Source organism: Protomyctophum bolini, assembly GCF_963924005.1.
Source record: "Protomyctophum bolini genome assembly, chromosome: 4".
Lineage (NCBI taxonomy): Eukaryota > Metazoa > Chordata > Actinopteri > Myctophiformes > Myctophidae > Protomyctophum > Protomyctophum bolini.
In genome coordinates, this window is record NC_137865.1 from 3,112,709 (window position 1) to 3,137,628 (window position 24,920).

Consider the following 24,920-nt stretch of genomic DNA (forward strand, 5'->3'; position numbering starts at 1 on the left):
ATAAGTATTTATTTATTTATTTTTTACAGAATACCGTCACGATTTTAGAAGACATTTTGTAATGAAATCGTCCTCGGGGTCTATGAACGGGTTAAAAAAAAAAAGGGGGGCCTGCAGCTATATTATGAATTAACAAGAGATTATGTCCGCTGTTTATATGACTCCTAATCCTCCCCGTTTCTCGGCAGGGTGTTATAGCGTTTAACTCGGTTAGCAGCAGCAGCAGCAGCAACAACACGCTGTGAATCACTGCCATGTTTGTTTGCCGATATACTTATGGCCCCGAATCAGGGCGGTATAATCTCCAGCACACATGTTTCCTAAATGGCCTCGCAAATTACACAAAGTGTTTGTTTTCACGGCGACACACACACACACACACACACGCACACACACACACACACACACACACACGTCGGTGACAAGTGAGTCCCGTGTCACGCGGAAATGTGTGTGAGCACGTTCCACACGTTCCACATTATATAGCCGGCTTTCTTTCTCTGCTTCTGTTGGGACTGTATAAAGACGACGCCATCGTCCAAGTATCGATCACAATCGAGTTCTGTGTTAATGTCACGCGGCGCCGTGAATGAACGAAACTGATACCGCGCGTACGGCACGGCACGCACGCACGCATGTACATGCATGTGCATGTACGTGTGTCAGGGAGTTTTTCAAGTTCAGTTCAGTTGGTGTCTTTGACCGTTTCCTCACATGTGCCTTATAACGTGTAAAAAGATTGAACACACGGTGCGAGTCTTCATCACAAACTTGTTATTCACGCCGATGCGGTAAACACTGTAATCGCGCGCACTTGCACACAGTGGTTGAGAGGGTGTGTGTGTGTGTGTGTGTGTGTCTGTGTGTGTGTGTGTGTGTGTGTGTGTGTGTGTGTGTGTGTTTTGCATTAAGTCCCTGTTACTCGTCTAAGTACTGGTTAGTTAAGCTGTTAAAAACGGGCCTCGGCCGAGCAGAGCAGTGACTTATATATGCACACACACACACACGCACGCACACACACACAGACACACACACGCACGCACACACGCACGTGCATACGTTTTCTACTGACAGCTGCACTACACTACACACAGTACGATAACAAGGTTTTTGTTTTGTCTTTAAAAGTCGTCCTTTTTCATGTTCTCCCTTGTTGTTGTTGTTCCAACTGCGTCAAGGACATCGGCGTCGACCTTGAAAGGGTATATATCCCATTCTGACCTGAGATCAGATTCATACGAGGTTTCCACTGGACACACACTGGTCTGATTATAACCCATTCTGACCTGAGATCAGATTCTAAAAATGTCAGTCGTTCTTCGACTTTTTTCAAAAATAGCAGACCTACAAGCTCGTGGCGCGCTACGAGCTTGTAGGTCTGCTATTTTTCAATAGCTAAAGCATAACATGATGCTAACACCAAAATGGGTTCCCGTTCAGAATGGGATATACGCTCACTGTGTGTATATATACAGGGTTAGAAGTAGAAGAACTGATCATCGACACGACTATATACACATCGATTCTACGGTGTTTTATTGTCTTGCGTCGTGTGTTCGGGGGAATCATCAATCTATATCTCCATCAGCACGTGCACCACTTGTGTGACCTTTCCGTTTTCCAATTTCCCGGCATGAGTCGCTCTTTTTGAATCCAGAGCGATTTATATACAATAATCTAAAAAACAAGGTGATGCAATCAAAATCCATATATATACCCACGTCTTGGTCCTTGAGGGGGTTGGGGGGGGTCCCGGGTGGTCCCGGGTGGTCCCGGGTGGTCCCCAGCTAAATGACGGAGAGATATGGTAACCAAATAATGGACCCTTATAGATCTTTAACTCTTGTCAATGTTATATGGCTCAAAATGCTGGACACACACTGTCAACAGTCAACACAGCAGTATTCAGACATATACTACTGTATTCTCTCTCTCTCTCTCTCTCTCTCTCTATCTCTCTGTCTCTCTAGCACACGTACAGTACACAGCAGTGCTGGAATGTTTGGCTGGGGTTATACCGTGACGCTCTGAGGCCTGTGGAGAGAGAGAGAGAGAGAGAGTAGGCCTAGTGGTAACCATGGAGATTAAGGCTATAATTATGGGATATATAGCTATATACTCTGGGGGCAATTAATGCATGGGAAGATTCTTATACTTATAGCCTCTATTTTGGGTTTTTTAGTTTTTTGGGACTGCTGCAGCACAGACTCGCGCGGAGGAACGCCTCTGTGCGTGCGTGCGTGTGTGTGTGTGTGTGTGTGTGTGTGTGTGTGCGTGCGTGCGTGCGTGCGTGTGTGTGTGCGTGCGTGCGCGGCGTGCGTGACCACTGCGAAAGCAAAGCGCTACTGAAATTGGAGTCATTCCCCCCTATATATACTTTCGCTGGCTTTCTTGTGTTCCCTCTCTCTCTTCTGTCAGAGAACTTAATAGAATTAGTCAGATGTGGAGTGTATTGAGTCAGAGCTAAACTTAGCCCCTTGTTTTTTTTTCCTTTTTTACCGCTGACTCATCCCCGACGTCGTAGTATGAATTTCACGTGAAAGAAAACTAAAAGGTATGCTCTTTTTCTTCTCCACTGTGAAATAAATGCCCCCATGAGCACAGCCAGCTGGTTCTCTGAGAGTAGACGTTATCGAACGTGGTTTCATATGTTGCTGACGTGGTTTAACCCATTCTGACCTGAGATCAGATTCATACGAGGTTTCCACTGGACACACACACACACTGGTCTGATTATAACCCATTCTGACCTGAGATCAGATTCTAAAAAAAATGTCAGTCGTTCTTCGATTTTTTTCAAAAATTGCAGACCTATACAAGCTCGTAGCGCGCCACTCGGTGGCCCGCTACGAGCTTGTAGATCTGCTATTTTTCAATAGCTAAAGCATGACGTGATGCTAACACCAAAATGGTGTTCCCGTTCAGAATGGGTTTTTATACCCCGTTTAGCTCGATTCTACGAAATGTCTTCTGAATCATGACGGTTTTCTGAAAAACCTCGCGTTTTCTGGCCTCAAACTATTTCATGTCAACGAGCCCCAAAATCACGTGTATTTGGCCGCCCGACCCCCCCATCTGAAAATATGTTGTTCCGGGGTTAAAAACATTCACTGTGAAGGAATATATGATTCGAAGATTTGCCCCACATTTTTGCGGAAAAAAAGTGGGTTCCCACTTTGGGAACTGACGGTATATACTACCTATATATACCTGCCCTGAAGCCAGCAGGCAACATGTTGTGCAACGAACACACACGCACACACACACACACACACCACACCTTTTTACCCTTTGCTCCAGGCGACACAATCTGAGGCTTTGTTTGAGCACTTTTAGGTCGTATAGCCTGGAGGCAGGAGGTGATTCTTAAAGTGGGCGTGTGTTGTTTGCACCACCAGATAGAGGGCATTGTGTGTGAAGTTTCCCAGTTTTCCTCAGGTGATTTTTGCACGTAGTTATTTATTCTTGCGGGGGGGGTGGGTGGGTTAGAGATTCTTATCTCTTGTCAGAGGAAATTAGCCTGGACTTTGTCCTCATCTATAGTCTCGGGAAACCCCCCAGACGTTTTTATTTCTCAGGGAGAACAAAAACAAAAAGTCTGGGTCCGAGTCCACTTCAATTCGGCATGTAGAGAGTAGTAGCGCAAACATTGCTCACTCTCTGCTGATTTTCTGATCGTCTGCACCTTTGTTAAATTGACACACACCACACTCCTCTCTCTCTCTCTGTCCCTTTAAGTAATTAGTCTCATGCCGCGCAGCTGCGCATAGTTTCTCCCGGCAGGATAAACTGCCTATTATGCCATAAAAAGCATAGGTGAGTTCCAGGCTTGTAGATCAGCTATTTTTTGCTATATTTGAATTGAAATTTTTGTTTGTTTTTTTGTTGTTGCTATTTTTGGAATTTGAATCCTGAAAAGTAACATTTTGTATTTCATTTCAAATGCGTTTCGTTATAGTTGTGTTAACGTTATGAACTATAAATACAAATACATACAAATTGGGCATATAAAAAAAGACAATAACCTTTTAATACTATAGTAATAAGCTGAAATAAACACTATATTATCAATATTCTGATGATAATAATGCCACATTAAGTGATGGTGGGGGTTGGCCAGTTGCCCATGGTATATGGCCTATATAGAGACCTTTTCGGTGCCACCTCTTTGTAATAGCATAAATGCAAACGATGAAAGTTTACCATGGTGGAACTGTATGTACAGTACACGTGCAACCCCCGAAATAAACTATTCGTTCATTCAATAAACTATTCATTCATTCAATATGCCACAGAGATGCCAAAGCATGGAGAAGTAGGGGGTCCCCTGGAACAACATATTTTCAGATGGGGTCGGCGGCCAATTACATATAAGGTCCAGAAGGTTGGAAATAGTTTCTATGCTTTAGCTATTGAAAAATAGCAGATCTATACAAGCTCGTAGCGCGCCACCAAGTGGCGCGCTACGAGCTTGTATATACGTCTGCTATTTTTTGAAAATTGGAAGAATGACTCATATTTTCTACACAGGTCTCTATCTGCTCAACGGTGTGTAGTAGTAGTGTGTACAACACAGGAATGTAGCGGGTGTGTGTCATTGTATAATGTGGCAGGCACAGCTATATAGCTATCTGTAGCCCTGGGACACACTTATTCAGACCTGCTTGTTGGGAGCTGTCTGCGCAAGCCAGGACAGGACAGAGGAGAGGAGAGGAGAGGAGAGGAGAGGAGAGGAGGGGAGGGGAGAGGAGAGGAGAGGAGAGGAGAGGAGAGGAGAGGAGAGGAGAGGAGAGGAGAGGTGTACTATAGTAGACATTTAGAATGATTTGTAATGGAGTGTGTGTGGGTGTGTGGTGCGGGTGCGCGCGCGTGTGCATGTGACTGTTTGTTTGTGTATGGATTTGTGTGCACGTGCATGTGGTGCGTGTGTGACATTGTGACACCCTCTTGGAATGTGAGGTAATAGGAGGAGGAGGAGGAGGAGGAGGAGAGGTGAGCGTTTTCACGTGCACGTTTTTGTGGAATGTCTTAGTAGAATGTCTATGTGGGCCAGAGGGGTGTGTGTGTGTGTGTGTGTGTGTGTGTGTGTGTGAAGACAAGACCAGGCTTGCTTTTAGGAGTATACCAAAGCTATACACACACACACACACACACACACACACACACACACACACCCACACCTGTGATAAGCAGCAGAGGACTTCCATTTCATAAAGTCAAAACCACACTGAGTTCAAATATGGAGCACAAGCTTTGTCTCAGATTCCCTTAATCTCTCTCTCTCTCTCTCTCTCTCTCTCTCTCTCTCTCTCTCTCTCTCTCTCTCTCTCTCTCTCTCTCTCTCTCTCTCTCTCGATTCAATTCAATTCAATGCAATGCAATACAAAGGAGATTGGCACGAGGGATTTATATAAGATTGCCAAAGCAAGAGTGGAACAAAGCAATCAAAACAAAGCTGCATGTATATATGTACTGTATATGTACAATTAAATATGAAACATACGCATGTACAATTCTGCGGCTTAACCGATCAGTTTCCCTCTCCTTGGTTTTCCAACACCATGATGCACCAACCTTTCCAACATGCTCCCTTTCATGTCGAGTCTTGCCCTGATATAGACTTATACTTTGAAATTGGATTTTAGAAGGACACGCACGCACACGCGCACACACACACACACACACACACACACACACACACACACACACACACACACACACACACATCTCTCCTATTCATTTAGGTGCACACATTTACCGGTTTCCTCATTAGGTGTGCGCGTGCGTGCGCGAGCGCGCGCGCGTGTGTGTGTGTGTGTGTGATATAGACGGCCACAGGCGAGACCATCAGCCTTAGTCACCTTGTTGCTCACAACACCCAAAACACCCTACTACGTGTGTGTGTGTGTGTGTGTGTGTGTGTGTGTGTGTGTGTGTGTGTGTGTGTGTGTGTGTGTGTGTGTGTGTGTGTGTGTGTGTGTGTCCAACTCTTCTGTATCAAGGCGGGTCTTTTGAGGTCACGTTCATTGCTGACAATGACAGCCTGCCATGGTTCGTCTCATATCCTACACTGATGCATGTGGGCAGGACTAAACTGTCTGTTGAAGGTTTATACTTATGCTTTAGTTTCCCCAAACACATGCATTACATTTTGTTTTTTTATTACTGCTATTTGTAACGTAATAAACGTTGGTTATTATGTGCTGTTCCCGACAAGCTTATACATAATGCATTGTGACCGTTCAGCACATTGTTTAAACCTTCATAAAACTTAATTTGTTATACAGTACAGTATGTATAATTAAAACTATAAGCATTTACAACGAGTGTCGTGAAGCCTTATATGGAAGGCGGCATGAGTGGCTCAGGAGGTATATAGATCAGTTCGAACCCGGGCTCCCCCAGAGTTACTGTCGAAGTGTCCTTGAGCAAGACACTGAACCCCTAATTGCTCCCGATGTGCTAGTTGGTGCCTTGCATGGTTTCCGCTGCCATCGGTGTGTGAATGGGTGAATGTAATGCACAATCTATGTAAAGCGCCTTGGATAAAGGCGCTATATAAATGCACCATTTATTGTATGGGAGAGAGCAAGGCAGTGAGTGAGCGAGATAGAGAGGGCCAAGAGTGGCGGGGGGGTTGACTGACACCTGACATTCTGTTGGAGCTCATATACGGTGGCGCGCTACGAGCTTGTAGATCTGCTATTTTTTGAAAAATCGTGGAAATGCTTTCATGAAAACATATTCTCTCAGAAGACTTTTTTTTTTTAATTATTATTTTGACGTCAGGCCAAAATGTGCTTAAAAAGAACCAAAATGTAAAAGTGCTCCTTATTCAGAATGTTCCATTTCAAGTTTTACAAATGTGTAAAAAAAATAATCTCGTCGCTTTACGACGCATTTGTGAGCATGTAGATCTTGCTATTTTCAAATGGTGCATTTTCTAAATAATAATCGAAATCTACCAGTACAAAGTAATGTTTTCCTATAAATGTAGTGGAGTCAAAAAGGACAACATTTTGGAAAACATTGGAAATATTCAAGTTAACCCATTTTGGGCGGGAACCCCTTTTGGTGTTCGTATTATGTTATGCTTCATAGCTATTGAAAAATAGCAGATCTACAAGCTCGTGGCGCGCTACGAGCTTGTAGGTCTGCTGTTTTTGAAAAATCGAAGAACGACTGACATAGAAACATAGCATCAGAAAACTGTCGTAGAAGACATTTTTAGAATCTGATCTCAGGTCAAAAGGGGTTAAGTATACAATATACCTAAAATGAGTACTTATAAGTACAGTTATAGTACAGTAAGTAAGTGTACTTTTCCCCCCACTCGCTGGTCCCAGACATTCATTTCCTTGCTAGAAACGAGGCAGTTACTCTTAATGGTTCCTACAGGTGCACTGCACTATACACTACATACCATTCCATTTGCTCCAGGGTTGAAACATCAAGGTTATAAGGGCCATAACTTTGTTTTTTATATACCTTCCATAGAAATAACCTTTCCCTCGTAATACCGCCAATATAGATCTCTGCACAAAAAAAGTCCATTATTCCTTCTTCCGAGAATACGGCGAGTTATAAAATAAATACGAGCTCATGCTTTGTCCATTTATATACAGCTGAGCTTACACAAACGCACGCACGCACGCACACACACACACACACACACACACACACACACACACACACACACACACACACACACACACACACACGCACGCACACACAACGGTGGGTGACCATTCATGATTTCATTGACTTACACACCGGCACGCAACAACAAAGTCTAATTCACCCTTGAGTTGTTTTCTGAAACATTATTCATCTTCAGTCTGAGAAGCTATATAGCTGTCCTGGGGCTGTGTATGTGTGTGTGTGTGTGTGTGTGTGTGTGTGTGTGCATGAGAAGCTGCATGTCCTGGGCTGTGTGTGTGTGTGTGTGTGTGTGTGCGTGCGTGGGACCAAACACAGACACAAAGGGGCAGTTTTATAGGTGATATGGTGACCACCGAAAACTACAACACGACGTCACTGATGAGCCGCGGTTTTGGTAGAAGTGACTCGTCGCTTTTGTTACCATTAACGACAGACAGACAGACAGACAGACAGACAGACAGACAGACAGACAGACAGACAGACCAGTCGTATTGTATTGTATTGGTCTCCTATGGTTCCATCAGTTTAATTTAGAAGCCAATAAAAACCGAGTCCTTACTGACATGGAGCCACTGTTTGCTTTAGAGGAGGAGGGGGAGGGGCAGAGCAGAGAGAGAGAGGGGGACGAGAGACAAAGGAGAGACACAGCACTGTGTTGTCAATGTCTTGTCTTCACACTGATGACTTATAAGTTATGACTGCTGTGGGAAGCAAGACGGGGGAGAGAGAGAGGGAGAGGGAGAGATAATTGAATTGAATTGAGTTGAGTTGAGTTGAGTTGAGTTGAGTTGAGTTGAATTGAATTGAATTGAATTGAATTGAATTGAATTGAATTGAAATGACTTGAGAGAGAGAATTTAATTGAAATATAATTAGAGAGGGAGAGAGAGAGGGAGAGAGAGAGAGAGAGAGAGAGAGAGAGAGAGGGAGAGAGAGAGAGAAGGATGTTCATCATAAAGTGCCTTTTATTTCTGCTCTTTGAACTACTACTACTGTTGAAAGAGTACACACACACACACACACACACACACACACACACACACACACACACACACACACACACACACACACACACACACACACACACACCCTGCTGTGACAGGCCACTGTTTGTCCCTTGGGGTCAAATAAGAGGCAAAGAGACAAAGAACGCCGTGCCCCCTATCCTCCCCCCCCCCCCCCCCTCTCTCTCTCTCTGTCACTGACCTGTCTGTATACGGGGCTCGCTCCACCAGATGCTCACATTACTTCCTGCTCAGTGACCGTACGTTGCGGTGGACAGTGCAGTGCCTCTTATCTCCATGTGTAGACCACCATTTAATGTGATATAATAAGTTTGACTGTATAGTTTGTCCTCCATGTTTTTCTTTTAAAACCCCTCTAAACTAAAGCATGGGGGGGGGGGGCTTATCAAAGTCCTTCGTGTCAAGGAAAATGTTGTTGTGCCGCCGCGCGACGGAAAATATTGTGTACAATATAACTTAGAATAGAGAAGCTCTGGTCCTGTTTAAAATGTCTTCTAAATCCTGACTGTTTTCTGAAAAAACCCTCGTGTCTCCATGTCGGTCGTTCTCAAACATTTTCATGTCAATTAAGGACCCCCAGAAATAATATATGCAAGGACCCCCCCGGGAGCAAAGATTTGAGTTAAAACGTTCACTCTGGGCATTTTAAAAAATAGCAGACCTACAAGCTTGTAGATCTGCTATTTTTCAATAGCTAAAGTATAACATGGACATGCGTTCTCCATGCATAGTGTTGATTCGGGGTTGGCAGCACATTTTTGATTTTAGTTTAGTCATAATAGTCTTTTGAATAAAGAGAATACATTTTTTGAATAGGTTTTCCCCCCCTTCCCAAATTGTTCACCCCAGAGTTGTTGACCTCTAGATATTTAAAAAAAAAGGTATTTAAATCTTTAAATTAGAAAGTGGTTGAACAAATCTTGAGGCTATATTGATTGATTGATTGATTGATTGATTGACTGATTGAAATATGTACTAACAGTTTGCAGAAATCACAGTGCATTTTGAGCTCAGACTCAACACAAAGACTGTCGACTGTGCAGAGCGGACGGCCCCAATTAAGCGTTATATATACACTCGTTCACGAGAGGGGTCCGCCGTGTTCAATCCATCGAAACATTTAGAGACGTATATATTCAAATAGACATACTTCTATTATACAGACAAAGAACATGAACTTTTGAGAAGCCCAGCCAGCACTGCGCTGTTCTATACAATATCACAGCTCCCAGAAGAAGTATATATTATAAGTAGTTCTGTTCTTCATGTGAACCAGCTTGTTCGTTCTCACGCAGATTATAGCGTCCGGGGCAGTTGAGAGAGAGAGAGAGAGAGAGAGAGAGAGAGAGAGAGACTATAGGACACTTAAGTAGCGTGGCCATAAATCCACTTTGTTTGACCGCCAGTAGTTCAGATCCGACCAACGTTGTCAGCGTAGCGCTAGTCTTTTTTTTTTTTTTACATGAGGGATTAATCGTTCAGTTAATTCCAATTAGAATAATTGGTATAGGAGGAGCAGAATGGAGTTGATACGGTGGAGAATCGTCTCTTTTTTTCATTTAATAGACCGTGAGGTTCTCAAAGTAGGGTCCCCGTGACCTTCTGGGGGGGTTCACAGCAATTTACACACGTGCACACACACACACACGCACACACACACAAGCGCACGCACACACACACACACACACACACACACACACACACACACACGCACACGTACATGAGGAGAGAGAGAGAGAGAGATGACACGAAGCAAACAAACATCGTCGGGATGTTTGGGGCCAATTTTGAACATATATTATTTTTCAAACTCGACTCTGATCTTCTCTCATGGGGCTCCTATACTATAAAGCTGACATATATATATACTAGAATTTCGTGCGCGCTACGCGCGCACTCATCCCAGAGCGACTTTGCCACGCACTATGGGAAGAAATAAATGGCGGGAGTTGACTCCACATGTAGTAACGAATGGGTTATTGGAAATGTACCATTGTTTTGTCCTGAATATTTCCACAGCCTAAGTACTAAAGGATTGTGACTGTGGGACAGACATACAGTCTGACATACAATAGGCTACACGTGTGCACAGTGAATAAACAATGACCTATATGCCCAGAGTTCTTAAATTAACATAGTTGGATTTTAACAGAAAGACAATGCCATAAATCAGTCAAAGTAAGTGACAGACTCAACAGTAGCACACAGCATGCAAGGCAGCGATGCATGCATGCAAACATGTTTGTCCAGCTGAGATTTAGTGTCTCCATCTCTCTGTGGAAGAGGTTGCACATGACCTGTACGGCCACACTGAGGCGCTCCAACACAAACACAGACACAAAACAACACCACGCTGTTTGTCCAGTTGACCCAAATCAACACCAATACCTAGCCTGTTTGTCCAAAACACAGTATCTGCTGGCCACGTGTCTACTTCGCCACAACCTAATGTTAGTAACAAATGTAGGGGAGAGCCGCCAAGGTTGTAACGCTTCACGGTTGTAACATGGACGTTATATCTTGATTGGTCAACGCCACCATGACGCCATCGCGTCAGTATGTGTACAGCAACGTACTCTACGTGGCCAGGAGTTTGAAGTTTGAAGTGTTTACCTTCAAAATGCGTCTAATTTTACACCTGGAGTATATGTGTGGTACAATTTTTGTCTTTGGTGTTGGTGAATAAAAATCCACATGGATGTGTTCATGCTTATGTTCTTCATTAGTTTGCATCGTGTTTAGACGGAATTCACGTTCATTCTGGTCTGTAAGCAACTGCAAAGAAAACTTGCAAAAGCGGGTCATTTGTAACATGTGTTACAAATGGTCCGCTTCCATTCAATGCCATTATATGTAATATTTACATATTTGACATATTGGCCAATATTATATGTTCTGAAATGGTATTGTATCGTGTAGTGTATTCTGAAATTAGTTTAGGGTTGTATAACGTTGTACAACTCAATCAATCAAACGTTTGTTTAATCAATGTATTGCCCCATTGAAAAAAAAGAAATGGCCAAACTGGTACTGGTACACCCGATACTATTTAATATTTCCCTTATGTTTGATACATTTTCTTATCACATCCATGGTATAAAAACAATGCTAAGGAGTTGCTTCAATGAAATGTAATTGCTTTAAGCTGAGAACGATATGTTTAATGGTGTTTTTTAGCGTTGTTACATTTATCATGCATGCCGTTACAATTGATCCGATATGCGCAGCAAATGTAACACTGAAACAGCGTCCACGTTCGGTTGAATAACTCCCGACCTGTTTTATCAAAAAAATAACTTGAAGTGGTTTATGGTAGCTGACATGTGTAGGTCCGTTGCCTGAAAATATTACATGTGTAGCTAAACGGATCTCTGAGTAAAAGAATGAAACGTGCAAAATGTTACATCCTTGGCGGCTCTCCCCTATTAGTTTACTCACAGCACAGCACCGTCACTCCTGTCAGTTATTTCGTCCTAATAACTTGAAGTGGTTTATGGTAGCTGACATGTGTAGGTCCGTTGCCTGGAAATATTACATGTGTAGCTAAAGGGATCTCTGAGTAAAAAAATGGAACGTGCAAAATATGTTCTAAAATTGTATTGTATTGTGTAGTGTATTCTAAAATTAGTTTAGGGTTGTATAACGTTGTACAACTCAATCAATCAAACGTTTGTTTAATCAATGTATTGCCCCATTGAAAAAAAAGAAATGGCCAAACTGGTACACCCGATCCTATTTAATATTTCCCTTATGTTTGATACATTATCTTATCACATCCATGGTATGAAAACAATGCTAAGGAGTTGCTTCAATGAAATGTAATAGCTTTAAGGTGAAAACGATATGTTTAATGGTGTTTTTTAGCGTTGTTACATTTATCATGCATGCCGTTACAATTATTCCGATATGCGCAGCAAATGTAACACTGAAACAGCGTCCACGTTCGGTTTAATAACTCCCGAGCTGTTGTGTGTATTGCGTGGTGAAAAGGCCGTGTGTTTGTGTTGTAAACAACTCATGTTATGTCTGCGCACACTGTATGTTGCTATGGCTGCTGACGTTAGCATGTGTGCTATCAGGCAAAAGCTGAGATAGATATGCAACTACTACTGGGGAAAATGCCATACAAAACACAACACCTAATTTCGGAATGTTATTGTGACCTATTGAGCACAATCAGACCATCATGATTTGCTTGCTGGACCTATAATTAATTTATTAGCATTAAATGTCCACTCGCCCATCCAAAAGAAAAGCAAGATGGCTGCGACAGATTGTGAGCGCGACGGACTACGGAGGCCAGGAGGAGCAGAGCTGGTGACGTAAGAGGCAGGCAGTGTTGCCAGGTTTGCGAATTGTAAGCGAGTTGCAGTGTATGCAAGTAGCGTGGTTAAATTCCTTGTTTCTCGGCGTGTTGTGGCACCCGTTTATCTGCTGGCTCGATCGTGATTTTCATAAAAGTAATATTTGCAGAGTAAATAAGAAACTTGAACGGCTAAAAAATAGGCTATGTCAGTTCGGGGAGGGTGGCGAATTTATTTTGCATATAGAGATGTGTGGTAAAAGTGTGGTTCGGTCGGAGATAGAGCATGAAGAATGAGTATGGGTACACCTTTTCACTTGTATATAAGATATATATTTTTTTTTTTATAAAATACATAATGAATCTGAGGCTCCTTGAGTCATGGCCATTATAGCGCTATAGTATAGCCGGTAGAAATATGATCACCTGCATGTTTGTTGTGTGTAAATGAAACCCTTCTGACAACCGTCTCTGTCTGTCTGTCTGTCTGTGTCTGTGTCTGTGTCTGTGTCTGTTGTCTCTCTCGTGGCGTCTTCCTTGAGCTCCAAGCTGACTGAATTGCTGTAGTTACTGCACCGTCACCTGGTGTTTATAGCTTCAACATATTCTAATCCGCACGTGTTTTGACAAGCGGGCTTGATATTTTCACGCACGCACACACACGCGCACACACACGCACACACACACACACACACACACACACACACACACACACACACGTGCGAGCACGCGCAAGCTCTGATTGGATTCCCGTATAGTTTGGAAACCGGCATGATTTGTCCTTGTTAATCCACGGTCTATATATCTGTCACCGAGGCCATGCAGACTTATAGCTGTTCTGAATGTTTACAAGCAATATTTATAATATACAGTATATTTAGTATTTACACTTGGCCCATGCTGATCATGGATTCAGGACAGCAAGCTCTCTCTCTCTCTCTCTCTCTCTCTCTCTCTCTCACTAGGGCAATTAACCCTCTAAGACCCAGCGTTGCTTTATAGCAACAAGTAATTAATTACTTAATTTTTCTGTTCTTTTTTCACCTAAACGTCATCAGTGATGTTCATTGCAATGCCATTTCAATGCCATTGGTCATGATATTTGCATATAAATAGTACCCCCACAGAGGCTGAAATTCACACAAACTAAAAGTTTCTGGACTTTTTTTGTGATCATTAGAATGTCTAGAACAATGTTTTATTCATTATTGTGAAAGATATCCCCCAAATGTAAATTATTAATTTATTATATTATTATATAATTATTATAAAATTATTATAACATTTTCATCAAACTTTATTTTTTATTTTTTTTAACATATTTTTTTGTCTTAGTCCTAGTAGTACAAAGTAGTAGTAAGGTTGAAATCTATTTTTTGCAAGTAGAAATTAATCCGGGTCTTAGAGGGTTAAGACTCCATGCCAATTTTATTTGAGTCTTGTTGTTTTTTCCTTTCAATTGTTTCTGTCATCCCGTCCCTGTACTGTCATGAAATAGCTATTCCCTGACATGTATATAGGTGTGTCTGTGTGAGTGAGACAAGAGGTTGTGCAACAAAAACCCAACATGGAACAACAATAGTTTGGTTTGGGACGGATGAACTTGTTTGCCAGAGAATGTTTAGCCCATTTTGGGCCGGCAACCCCTTTTGGTGTTTTTGAAAGCATTATGTTGGTCTGCTATTTTTTGAAAAGTCGTGAAAATGTGCCTCAAATCTTTGAATAATATTATTCTTTCAGAGTTTCAGTTTTTTTAACTCAAGTCTTTGCTTCTGGGGAGGTCCCTGGAACAACAGGTTTTTTCAGAAAAAAATAAATTTCTTTTTATTTTCGACGTCGGGCCTAAATGCATTAACAACCTTTTGGTGTTAGCATCATGTCATGCTTTAGCTATTGAAAAATAGCAGATCTACAAGCTTGTAGGTCTGCTATTTTTTTTTAAATCGAAGAGCGACTGACATAAAAGACATTTTTTTTAATCTGATCTCAGGTCAGAATGAAAACTGTCAGGACGTAGAAGACATTTTTAGAATCTGATCTCAGGTCAGAATGGATTAACAACCTCCAGCAGGGTGAATTCCAGAGTCTTTAGTCAGTGTGGTTCATCATCCAGTCAGAATGGTCTTTAGTCAGCGGGTCATTGAACCAATGAGAAGAGTCTTTAAGTCATTGACCAATCAGAAGAAATCTTTAGTCAGTGGGTCATTGAACCAATCGGAAGAGCACGTGAATCACTGCTGTGGCACTTCCTGTGGCTCCTTCCACTGTCACACACTGTGTGTGTGTGTGTGTGTGTGTGTGTGTGTGTGTGAGAGAGAGAGCGGGGGGGGGGGGGGGGGTTCTGCATGCACGCGCACACACACACACACACACACACACACACACAGACACGAGCGAGCGACTGTGTGACATTTTTTTTGTATAAAGACTCAGTTCTGTATAAAGACTCAGTTCTGTATAAAGACTCAGTTCTGTATAAAGACTCAGTTCTGTATAAAGACTCAGTTCTGTGAAAGACTCAGTTCTGTATAAAGACTCAGTTCTGTATAAAGACTCAGTTCTGTAAAAGACTCAGTTCTGTAAAAGACTCAGTTCTGTATAAAGACTCAGTTCTGTATAAAGACTCAGTTCTGTATAAAGACTCAGTTCTGTATAAAGACTCAGTTCTGTATAAAGACTCAGTTCTGTGAAAGACTCAGTTATGTGAAAGACTCAGTTCTGTATAAAGACTCAGCTCTGTAGAAAGACTCAGTTCTGTATAAAGACTCAGTTATGTGTGAAGAATCAGTTCTGTATAAAGACTCAGTTCTGTATAAAGACTCGGTTCTGTATAAAGACTCAGTTCTGTATAAAGACTCAGTTCTGTACAAAGACTCAGTTCTGTATAAAGACTCAGTTCTGTATAAAGACTCAGTTCTGTATAAAGACTCGGTTCTGTATAAAGACTCAGTTCTGTATAAAGACTCAGTTCTGTATAAAGACTCAGTTCTGTATAAAGACTCAGTTATGTGTGAAGACTCAGTTCTGTATAAATAATCAGTTCTGTAAAAGACTCAGTTCTGTAAAAGACTCAGTTCTGTATAAAGACTCAGTTCTGTATAAAGACTCAGTTATGTGTGAAGACTCAGTTCTGTATAAAGAATCAGTTCTGTAAAAGACTCAGTTCTGTAAAAGACTCAGTTCTGTATAAAGACTCAGTTCTGTATAAAGACTCAGTTATGTGTGAAGACTCAGTTCTGTATAAAGACTCAGTTCTGTATAAAGACTCAGTTCTGTATAAAGACTCAGTTCTGTGAAAGACTCAGTTATGTGAAAGACTCAGTTCTGTATAAAGACTCAGCTCTGTAGAAAGACTCAGTTCTGTATAAAGACTCAGTTATGTGTGAAGAATCAGTTCTGTATAAAGACTCAGTTCTGTATAAAGACTCAGTTCTGTATAAAGACTCAGTTCTGTATAAAGACTCAGTTCTGTATAAAGACTCGGTTCTGTATAAAGACTCAGTTCTGTATAAAGACTCAGTTCTGTATAAAGACTCAGTTATGTGTGAAGACTCAGTTCTGTATAAAGAATCAGTTCTGTAAAAGACTCAGTTCTGTAAAAGACTCAGTTCTGTATAAAGACTCGGTTCTGTATAAAGACTCAGTTCTGTATAAAGACTAATTTCTGTATAAAGACTCAGTTCTGTATAAAGACTCGGTTCTGTATAAAGACTCAGTTCTGTATAAAGACTCAGTTCTGTATAAAGACTCGGTTCTGTATAAAGACTCGGTTCTGTATAAAGACTCAGTTCTGTATAAAGACTCAGTTCTGTATAAAGACTCAGTTCTGTATAAAGACTCGGTTCTGTATAAAGACTCAGTTCTGTATAAAGACTCAGTTCTGTATAAAGACTCAGTTATGTGTGAAGACTCAGTTCTGTATAAAGAATCAGTTCTGTAAAAGACTCAGTTCTGTAAAAGACTCAGTTCTGTATAAAGACTCAGTTCTGTATAAAGACTCGGTTCTGTATAAAGACTCAGTTCTGTATAAAGACTAATTTCTGTATAAAGACTCAGTTCTGTATAAAGACTCGGTTCTGTATAAAGACTCAGTTCTGTATAAAGACTCAGTTCTGTATAAAGACTCAGTTCTGTATAAAGACTCGGTTCTGTATAAAGACTCAGTTCTGTATAAAGACTCAGTTCTGTATAAAGACTCAGTTCTTTATAAAGACTCAGTTCTGTATAAAGACTCAGTTCTGTACAAAGACTAATTTCTGTATAAAGACTCAGTTCTGTGAAAGACTGTGGGCTTCTGGAAGAGGGCGGTTAGCATGCATGCAGAAAAAAAAGGACAAAGTTCGCCTCGCCCTCCAGTGATGTCATCACCAGGGTTTCCCCCCACCCCCCCCCCCCCCTCCCAACAGTTGATGACAGAGAGAGAGAGAGAGAGAGAGGGAGGGAGGGAGAGAAGAGGAGGTCAGGGTAGAGCGTACAGTACAAAGGTACTGTGGCCTTCAAAGGATTCCTTCTCTCTCTCTCTCTCTCATTTTGACAGACGAGATGAGAGGGAGACATGGACGGTGATGAGAGAGAGAGAGAGGAGAAGAGAGGACAACGGAGTAGAGAGAGAAGATAATGGAGAGAGAGAGAGAGAGAGAGAGAGAGTGAGAGGGAGAGAGAGGAAGGAAGGCATGACGGCCGGGATCAAACGAAACATTTAAAGGTGTCGGCACACTGACACGTTTGTTCGCGCGCTCGCACATACCGAGTCCAATGCGTATTATTTATATTCAAGGTTTTATCGCAGAACAAAATGGAGTCGAGCTGTGTGTGTGCGTGCGCGTGTGCATGTGTGTGTGTGCGCGTGCACTTGTGCGTGCGTGTCACTCATATAGCGAAGGGCATATCAAAAATAACTTACGGTGAGAATGTACAAACATTTATTATCCGTGTCATTTGGTCCACGTTCCATCTCTGTGAAAATAACCCCACAGACATAGCTTTAATACATCTCTGACAGCTACTAGTACACCGTGATGTTGTTGTGGTTGATGAAGAGTCCAGAGAAGTGTCTGTGTATTAGAGATATAGCCTTTCTCTAAATATATAATCCTGGTCTCTAAACTGCCTCCCCCTGGCCAGCCGGGGCGCCTGATAGAGGGGAAAGGAACTGGTCGGAATAACGTGTTCCTTCCACGCGCTATACGTCCAACCAGGGAAACTCCCCCCTGTCAGGTTGTAAAGGAGCAACTTGGACACTCAAGCATGAAGGAAGCATGATTGACACAGGGGTGAAAAATGGGTTACAAAATCGTGGGATAAAAAAATATTAAAGAGATATAGCCTGTACCTTTTGACCATAGCCCAGGGGCGGGAACCCCCTTTTGGTGTTTAAAGCATTATGTTATACTTTAGCTATTGAAAAATAGCAGATCTACAAGCTCATAGCCGCGCTATACGAGCTTGTATAGGTCTGCTATTTTTTTTTAAGTCGTGGAAATGTGGTGCAAATCTTTGAATATATATATTCTTTCAGAGCGTTTTTTTTAACTCAAATCTTTGCCTCTGGGGAGGGTCCTTGGAACAACACATTTTCAGATGGGGGGGTCGGCGGGCAAATACAGATAATTCTAGGGGTCCTTGACATGAAAAACTGACACAGAAACAGAGCCTTTTCTGAAAACTGTCAGGATTTCGAAGGCCTTTGTAGAATCAGTTCTCAGATCTGAATGGGTTAAATACCTGCAACCACTCCCATATACATACCGTCCCAGAGCTTGGTGCAGACCATATTTGTCTCTATATTTGGCAGTCTATAGGACATTATACCCATGTCGTGCTTTAGCTATTGAAAAATAGCAGATCTACAAGCTCATAGGTGGCGCGCTACTCGGTCTGCTATTTTAAAAAAATCGAAAAATACATTTTTAGAATCTGCATCTCAGACCAGAGTTCCAACAACTTGGGATGCCCACAAAGGAAAAGGCAAACGATGTTGTGGTGTCTCTGCTATATGGTAAACGGTGCATTTATATAGCGCCTTTATCCAAGACGCTTCACGTAGATTGTGCATTAGTACATTCACCCATTCTCACACACACACACACACACACACACACACACACACACACACACACACACACACACACACACACACACACACACACATTCATACACCGATGGCGGCGGAAACCACGCAAGGCCAACCAACCAGCACATCAGGAGCAAATTACACATATCAGTGTCTTGCTCAAGGACACTAAAACTCTGGGGGGAGCCGACAGGGTTCGAACTGGCAACCTTGCGGTCACCACCAGCCGGCCTGCACTCTACACTGTTAATTAGTTTTACCCATAAAGTATACTACCGAGTGACATGCCTATATTGTTACTTAACTGTATCATGAAGACGTGTGTGTGTGTGTGTGTGTGTGTGTGCGCTCACGTGCGTGTGTGTGTGTGCGTGTGTGCACGCATGTGACAGTGCTGCAATTGTATGCACGTGTGAATGTGACACCGGGAGAGAAAGGGCAAAAGTCAGAGCTCACTGGTAGAATGACACACACTCTGATTCATGTCTCCATTCAGACTTGTGAGAGAGAGATAAAGAGGCTTGAGACACAGAGACGCATTCATCACACACACACGCACACGCACGCACACGCACGCACGCGCGCACGCACGCACGCACGCATACGTGAGCGTACGCATGGTTGTGTTGGTCAGTGGTGCGGTCCGTCATGTTCCATATCTTTTATGGAGACATTTGTGGGTCTTTTCTTTGATTTGTCCTCCGTGTAGAGAGACAGGAAGTGTCAGGGGGTGACAGACGGTGTGTGTCTGTCTGTCTGTCTGTCTGTCTGTCTGACCGACCCCCTTAAGGGTCCCTGAGGGAGTTCCAGGGGGTCCTCGTCCAGCTAAATGATACAGTCTGGAACCAAAATGGACCCTTATGGGTCTGTAACTCTGAGAGTGTGCAAAGTGAACCAAATGGACACTCTCAGAGTTAAATGAACAGTGGTTTTTAAAATGTAAATTGGGGTATATACCAAAATGCTGTAAAAAAAAAAATCCTGCCTTATCGTAGTCACTGGCGTATCTTTTCAAATGGAGGGTCCGTGGCCCAAACTAATTTGGGGGTCCTTGACATGAAAACGTTGGTGAACCACTGGTGTAGTAAGTAAGTAACTAAGTAGATTTACTTAAAGATGGAGTGCTGTGATTTTTCCCCCCATCCTAAAACATGATCATCAGTTATTATTATTATTATAATTTCATAGGAGGAAGTTGTTTTTGTTTTTTTAAGTGTATACAGCATTTGTTAAAATGTTGTTTTTATGTGGACACGCCCACCAGTTCATTAAGTGTGCCTGGTTTGCCTGGTGGGTGGCGGTGGTGATGGGTGGTGATCCACCTGAACTGAAGCCGCCCACCCGCAGCTGTAGTTGTATGATAAAGGGGGAGGGGCTTAGGGGAGGGGCTGATATTGTGATGTCACTATATCACTGTTTTTTTTCCACCGCCTTGTTTGACTGTCAAGGGTTACAGCCCGCTCCGGGAAGAAACCCTAAATACAAAGGGAATACAATACATCATTGCACACATAACCACACCAAGGGGTCTATTGAAGTATATACTGTCAAAGTATAGATTCTCTAGTTACTTTGTAGATTTAGATTATTATTATTATTAACCACTTCAGCCTTCTATACTATGTATTTTATTTTTTACAACGTATACTTACCCCCCCCCCCCCCACACACACACACACACACACACACACACACACACACACGCACGCATGCACGTAGCACACACACACACACACACACACACACACACACACACACACACACACACACACACACACGGGACACTCGACTGGACCAGGAGGAGATTGATGGAACGGTGATTATAGGTCATGATTGACAGCCTTTTCCTCTCTCTCTCTCTCTCTCTCTCTCTCTCTCATGGATAGAGGCCCTTAACTCCGTGACTGACTGTAAATCAGGAAGCTCTCTCAGTGAGCCAATCACACGGCCCTATTCGTGGCGTGCGTGCGCGCGCGCGCGTGTGTGCGTGTGTGTGTGTGTGTGTGTGTGTGTGTGCCCGCTGGCATCGGGCCAAGTGAAAAGCTGTACCAGTCACTGGTTCCTTGGGCGGGACACAGACAGAAAATGGGGGCGGTCGGAGGGGGAGAGAGAGGGAGAGAGAGAGAGAGAGAGAGAGAGAGAGAGAGAGGGTGAGGTCAAATGTAGACGACAAATATTGGTTTAGTTTCAAAGAGTTCCAAAGTGCGGGGGCGTTTCTGTTTACACGGTACGTTTCCACACACGCAGATGGAGCGTGTGCGTGTGCGTGTGCATGTGCGTGTGCCTTTGTGTGCGTGTGTGTGTGTGTGTGTGTGTGTGTGTGTGCCTGTGTGTGCGTGTGCGTATGAGAGAGAGAGAGAGAGAGAGAGTGTGTATATGAATCATGTTTACCTCATTGTCCTGGTCTGTGAAAAGGCTCCTTACGTCAAACACAGTGTTGTGCTCATCATGTTATCCTCCTCCTCCTCCTCCTCCTCCACTCAGTAAACAACTGATTCAGGTGTTTTTCCCATGGTGGAGGACAAATATACAGTATAATGTATACATTTACAATGTGTAGACATTTAGCAGACGCTCTTATAACCCATTTGGGCCTGAGAACATATTATTCTACTAATGCCCATTATTTCTATGTAAGTGGTTCTCAAACTACTGTTGTTCCAGGGACCCCCCTCAGATAAGCAAAGATTTGAGTTAAAAACGTTCGCTCTGAAAGAATTGATATTCCAAATTTGTGTCACATTTTCACGATAAAAAAAAAAATAGCAGACCTACAAGCTCGTTCCGTGCTGTGAGCTTGTAGGTCTGCTTTTCCTGGAACAACATATTTTCAGATGGGGGTCAGTTAGATAATAATTGTTGGGGTCCTTGACATGAAATATGGAGCACCACTGATATAAAAACACGAGGTATTTTTTTTTAATTTCTACAAAAGTATACAAGCTCAAAAAGTGTCGCTGAAAACGGAAATAATGTAGATAAGAAAGTTTTTTTCTCTGCCGGACAGCAACGTGCGGGCCAGTGACCTGTTCTTCGGTCTGTTGTTGTTGTTGTTGTTATTGTTGTTTTTGTCTTCTGCAGTGACCACTTTAACCCTCATGGCCGCCCGGGCCTCACAATTTTGGTCATGTTCATTATAGGCGACGTGAAAAAATGCAAAACATTCCGGGACATTCCTTTTGGAATTGGCTTGCTATATTATATAGCTCTATAACCGGCTCCCAAAACACATTCCAGCAGCGACGTCGTGTCGTCCCCCTGGCATATCTTTTTCAAAACGGGACTCTGATAAATGTCAATTTGGGGAGGGGGAGGGGGGGACACCACTGGCATGAACAAACGGTATACATATCGGGTACAGTACTTGAGTAAAAGTGCTTGGTTACTTTCCGCCACTGACACAAGCAGACAGACAACAACAACAACTTTAACCGACACTTTGCTCTCTCTCTCTCTCTCTCTCTCTCTGTGTCCTTCCTTCCATTGTAGAATGTGCTAGCCAAGGCCTTGTATGACAAAATTGAAATTAAGATCTGCTGTTTTCAATTTGATTTTCTACACATTCTGAACTTGTGAAACGGACAGTCTGCAATATGAGTACTTTTAATTTTAGTACTTTAAAGGTATATTCAGTGACTTCACTTAATTTAAAAATCACTTATTTTTTTGTTTTGTTGTGATAATCCTGCCTACTATAGAGTATAGAGTGTTCTGTCCAAGGAGTTCCTCCCTGTCCCCAGTTAACCTGGGGGTCAAAAAACCTTAGGTTTTGTTTTTGGCTATAGGTGGCCCAGCCTTCCACCAATCATGATCGAGCGGGGGCGGGCCTTGGTGTGTGTGCTGTTGGCCTGTCGCGTGTCCCCCCCACTGTAGAGGGTGCATGTGCACATCTTGTTACCCTCAATCACTGAATGCTCCTTTAATTTCTACTTGCAAAAAAAATATTTCAACCTTACTACTATTTTTGTACTATTATGACTAAGACTAAAAAATATGTTAAAAAAAAGGAAAAAAAAGTTTGATGAAAAATGTATAATAATGATATAATAAATTAATAATTTACATTTGGGGGATATCTTTCACAATAGTGAATAAAACATGTTCTAGACATTCTAATGATCACAAAAAAAACATATATTACAATTATTTTACTTACTTTTATTAGGGTTAAAGGTCAAAAGTCATAGGTTAAAGTCCAGAAACTTTTAATTTGTGTGAATTTCAGCCTCTGTGGGGGGGTATTTATATGCAAATATCATGACCAATGGCATTGCAATGAACATCACTGATGACGTTTAAGGTGAAAACAGAACAGAATAAATAATAATAATTAAGTAATTAATTAAAATATAACTTGTTGCTATAAAGCAATGCTGGGTCTTAGAGGGTTAAGTACATTTTGATGCCAATACTTTTGTACTTTTGCTCAAGTACATTTTCAATTCCGTATACTTTTACCGACAACAACAACAACAACTTTAACCGACACTTTGCTCTCTCTCTCTCTCCCCTTGTCCTTTCCTTCTTTTCCCCCCCTGCTATAGAACGTGCTAGCCAAGGCCCTGTACGACAACGTGGCCGAGTCCCCGGACGAGCTGTCCTTCCGGAAGGGCGACATCATGACGGTGCTGGAGCGCGACACGCAGGGGCTCGACGGCTGGTGGCTCTGCTCGCTGCACGGGCGCCAGGGCATCGTGCCCGGCAACCGCCTCAAGATCCTGGTGGGCATGTACCACCAGGACGGCAAGACGCCGCAGACGGGCACGCCGTCTTCCACCACGTGTTCACAGGTATATATGTCACAGCTGTGAGCAATTAGGACCCAATTGCAGACAGATATAGGCGGAGGCAGATGAGCTTCAATGCAAGGGTTTTATTCCAAAAAAACCCACAACACAAGGAATACAGGGAACTTTGAAGTACATGAATCAGGAATACACACTAGGAGGCAAATCATGGATACATGAGGAGCTGAACACTATACTGACATTAAGTGACGAACTAGAAAGGGAACGGAACAAACAGGGGAGTGTAAAAATAGACACAGACTAACTATAGGCACAGGTGAAAGAAAACTCAAAATCAAGACTAGGGAATTGGCTGGGGGACTAAGAGGACCACAGGTGAAAAACAAAGACTAATCACAATACAGGTTAGGTATACAGAACTACAGGGGCAGACAGGAGGGCACAAAACAATACTACAAAATAAAAGGTACACACAAGTTAAACATAACACGTCACGAACCGTGACATATAGATTAAAGCAATACGCCACAAGAGGTCTCAGGTTATACCGTGGATTTTTTTACCATGGCTGAGAGGCGTAGGCAGAGGGTCTTCTACCCTCTACCCTCTCGAACAATGATTTCAGGCCTGTTGCTCTAACTTCCTTGATCATGAAACAAATGTGAAAAACAAATCAAGCCCGAGCTCGTGGCAAAAACTGAGCGCTTAATTTCTGGACCCCCCTCCAGTCTGCGCATATAGGGCTGGAAGGGGTGTTCAAGATGCACTTGCCACCTTACTGAATCTCCTGCACAAACTACCTTGAAGGTAGTAAAACCCATGCTATAGGCTGCTCTTTATTGATTTTTCCTCAGCATTTAATACCATACAGCCCCCATGTCTTGGTTGATAAACTCCTTTGGTGTATAGATCCCTGTCTGGTAGGCTGGATTCTTGACTTCTTAACTAACAGATCTCAAAGTGGCTGGCTCGCCCCAGGGTTGTGTTTTTATCTGCCTTTCTTTACATTCTTTATACCAACGATTGTGTTAGCCATTTCCAAAACAGATTCATCATTAAATACGCTGACGACTCGGTCATCGTCAGCCTGCTTGACAATGATGAGAACT

At 42.6% G+C, this 24,920-nt stretch overlaps 1 protein-coding gene across 1 annotated transcript in view; it reads left to right on the top strand.

Moving 5' to 3' along the window:
• Positions 1–24,920, top strand: part of bcar1 (BCAR1 scaffold protein, Cas family member) — an 84,289-nt gene that overhangs the window by 14,805 nt on the left and 44,564 nt on the right. Inside the window, 1 exon segment of the mRNA XM_080761870.1 lies at positions 23,608–23,853. Within this exon segment, the coding sequence (XP_080617996.1) occupies positions 23,608–23,853 (246 nt within the window).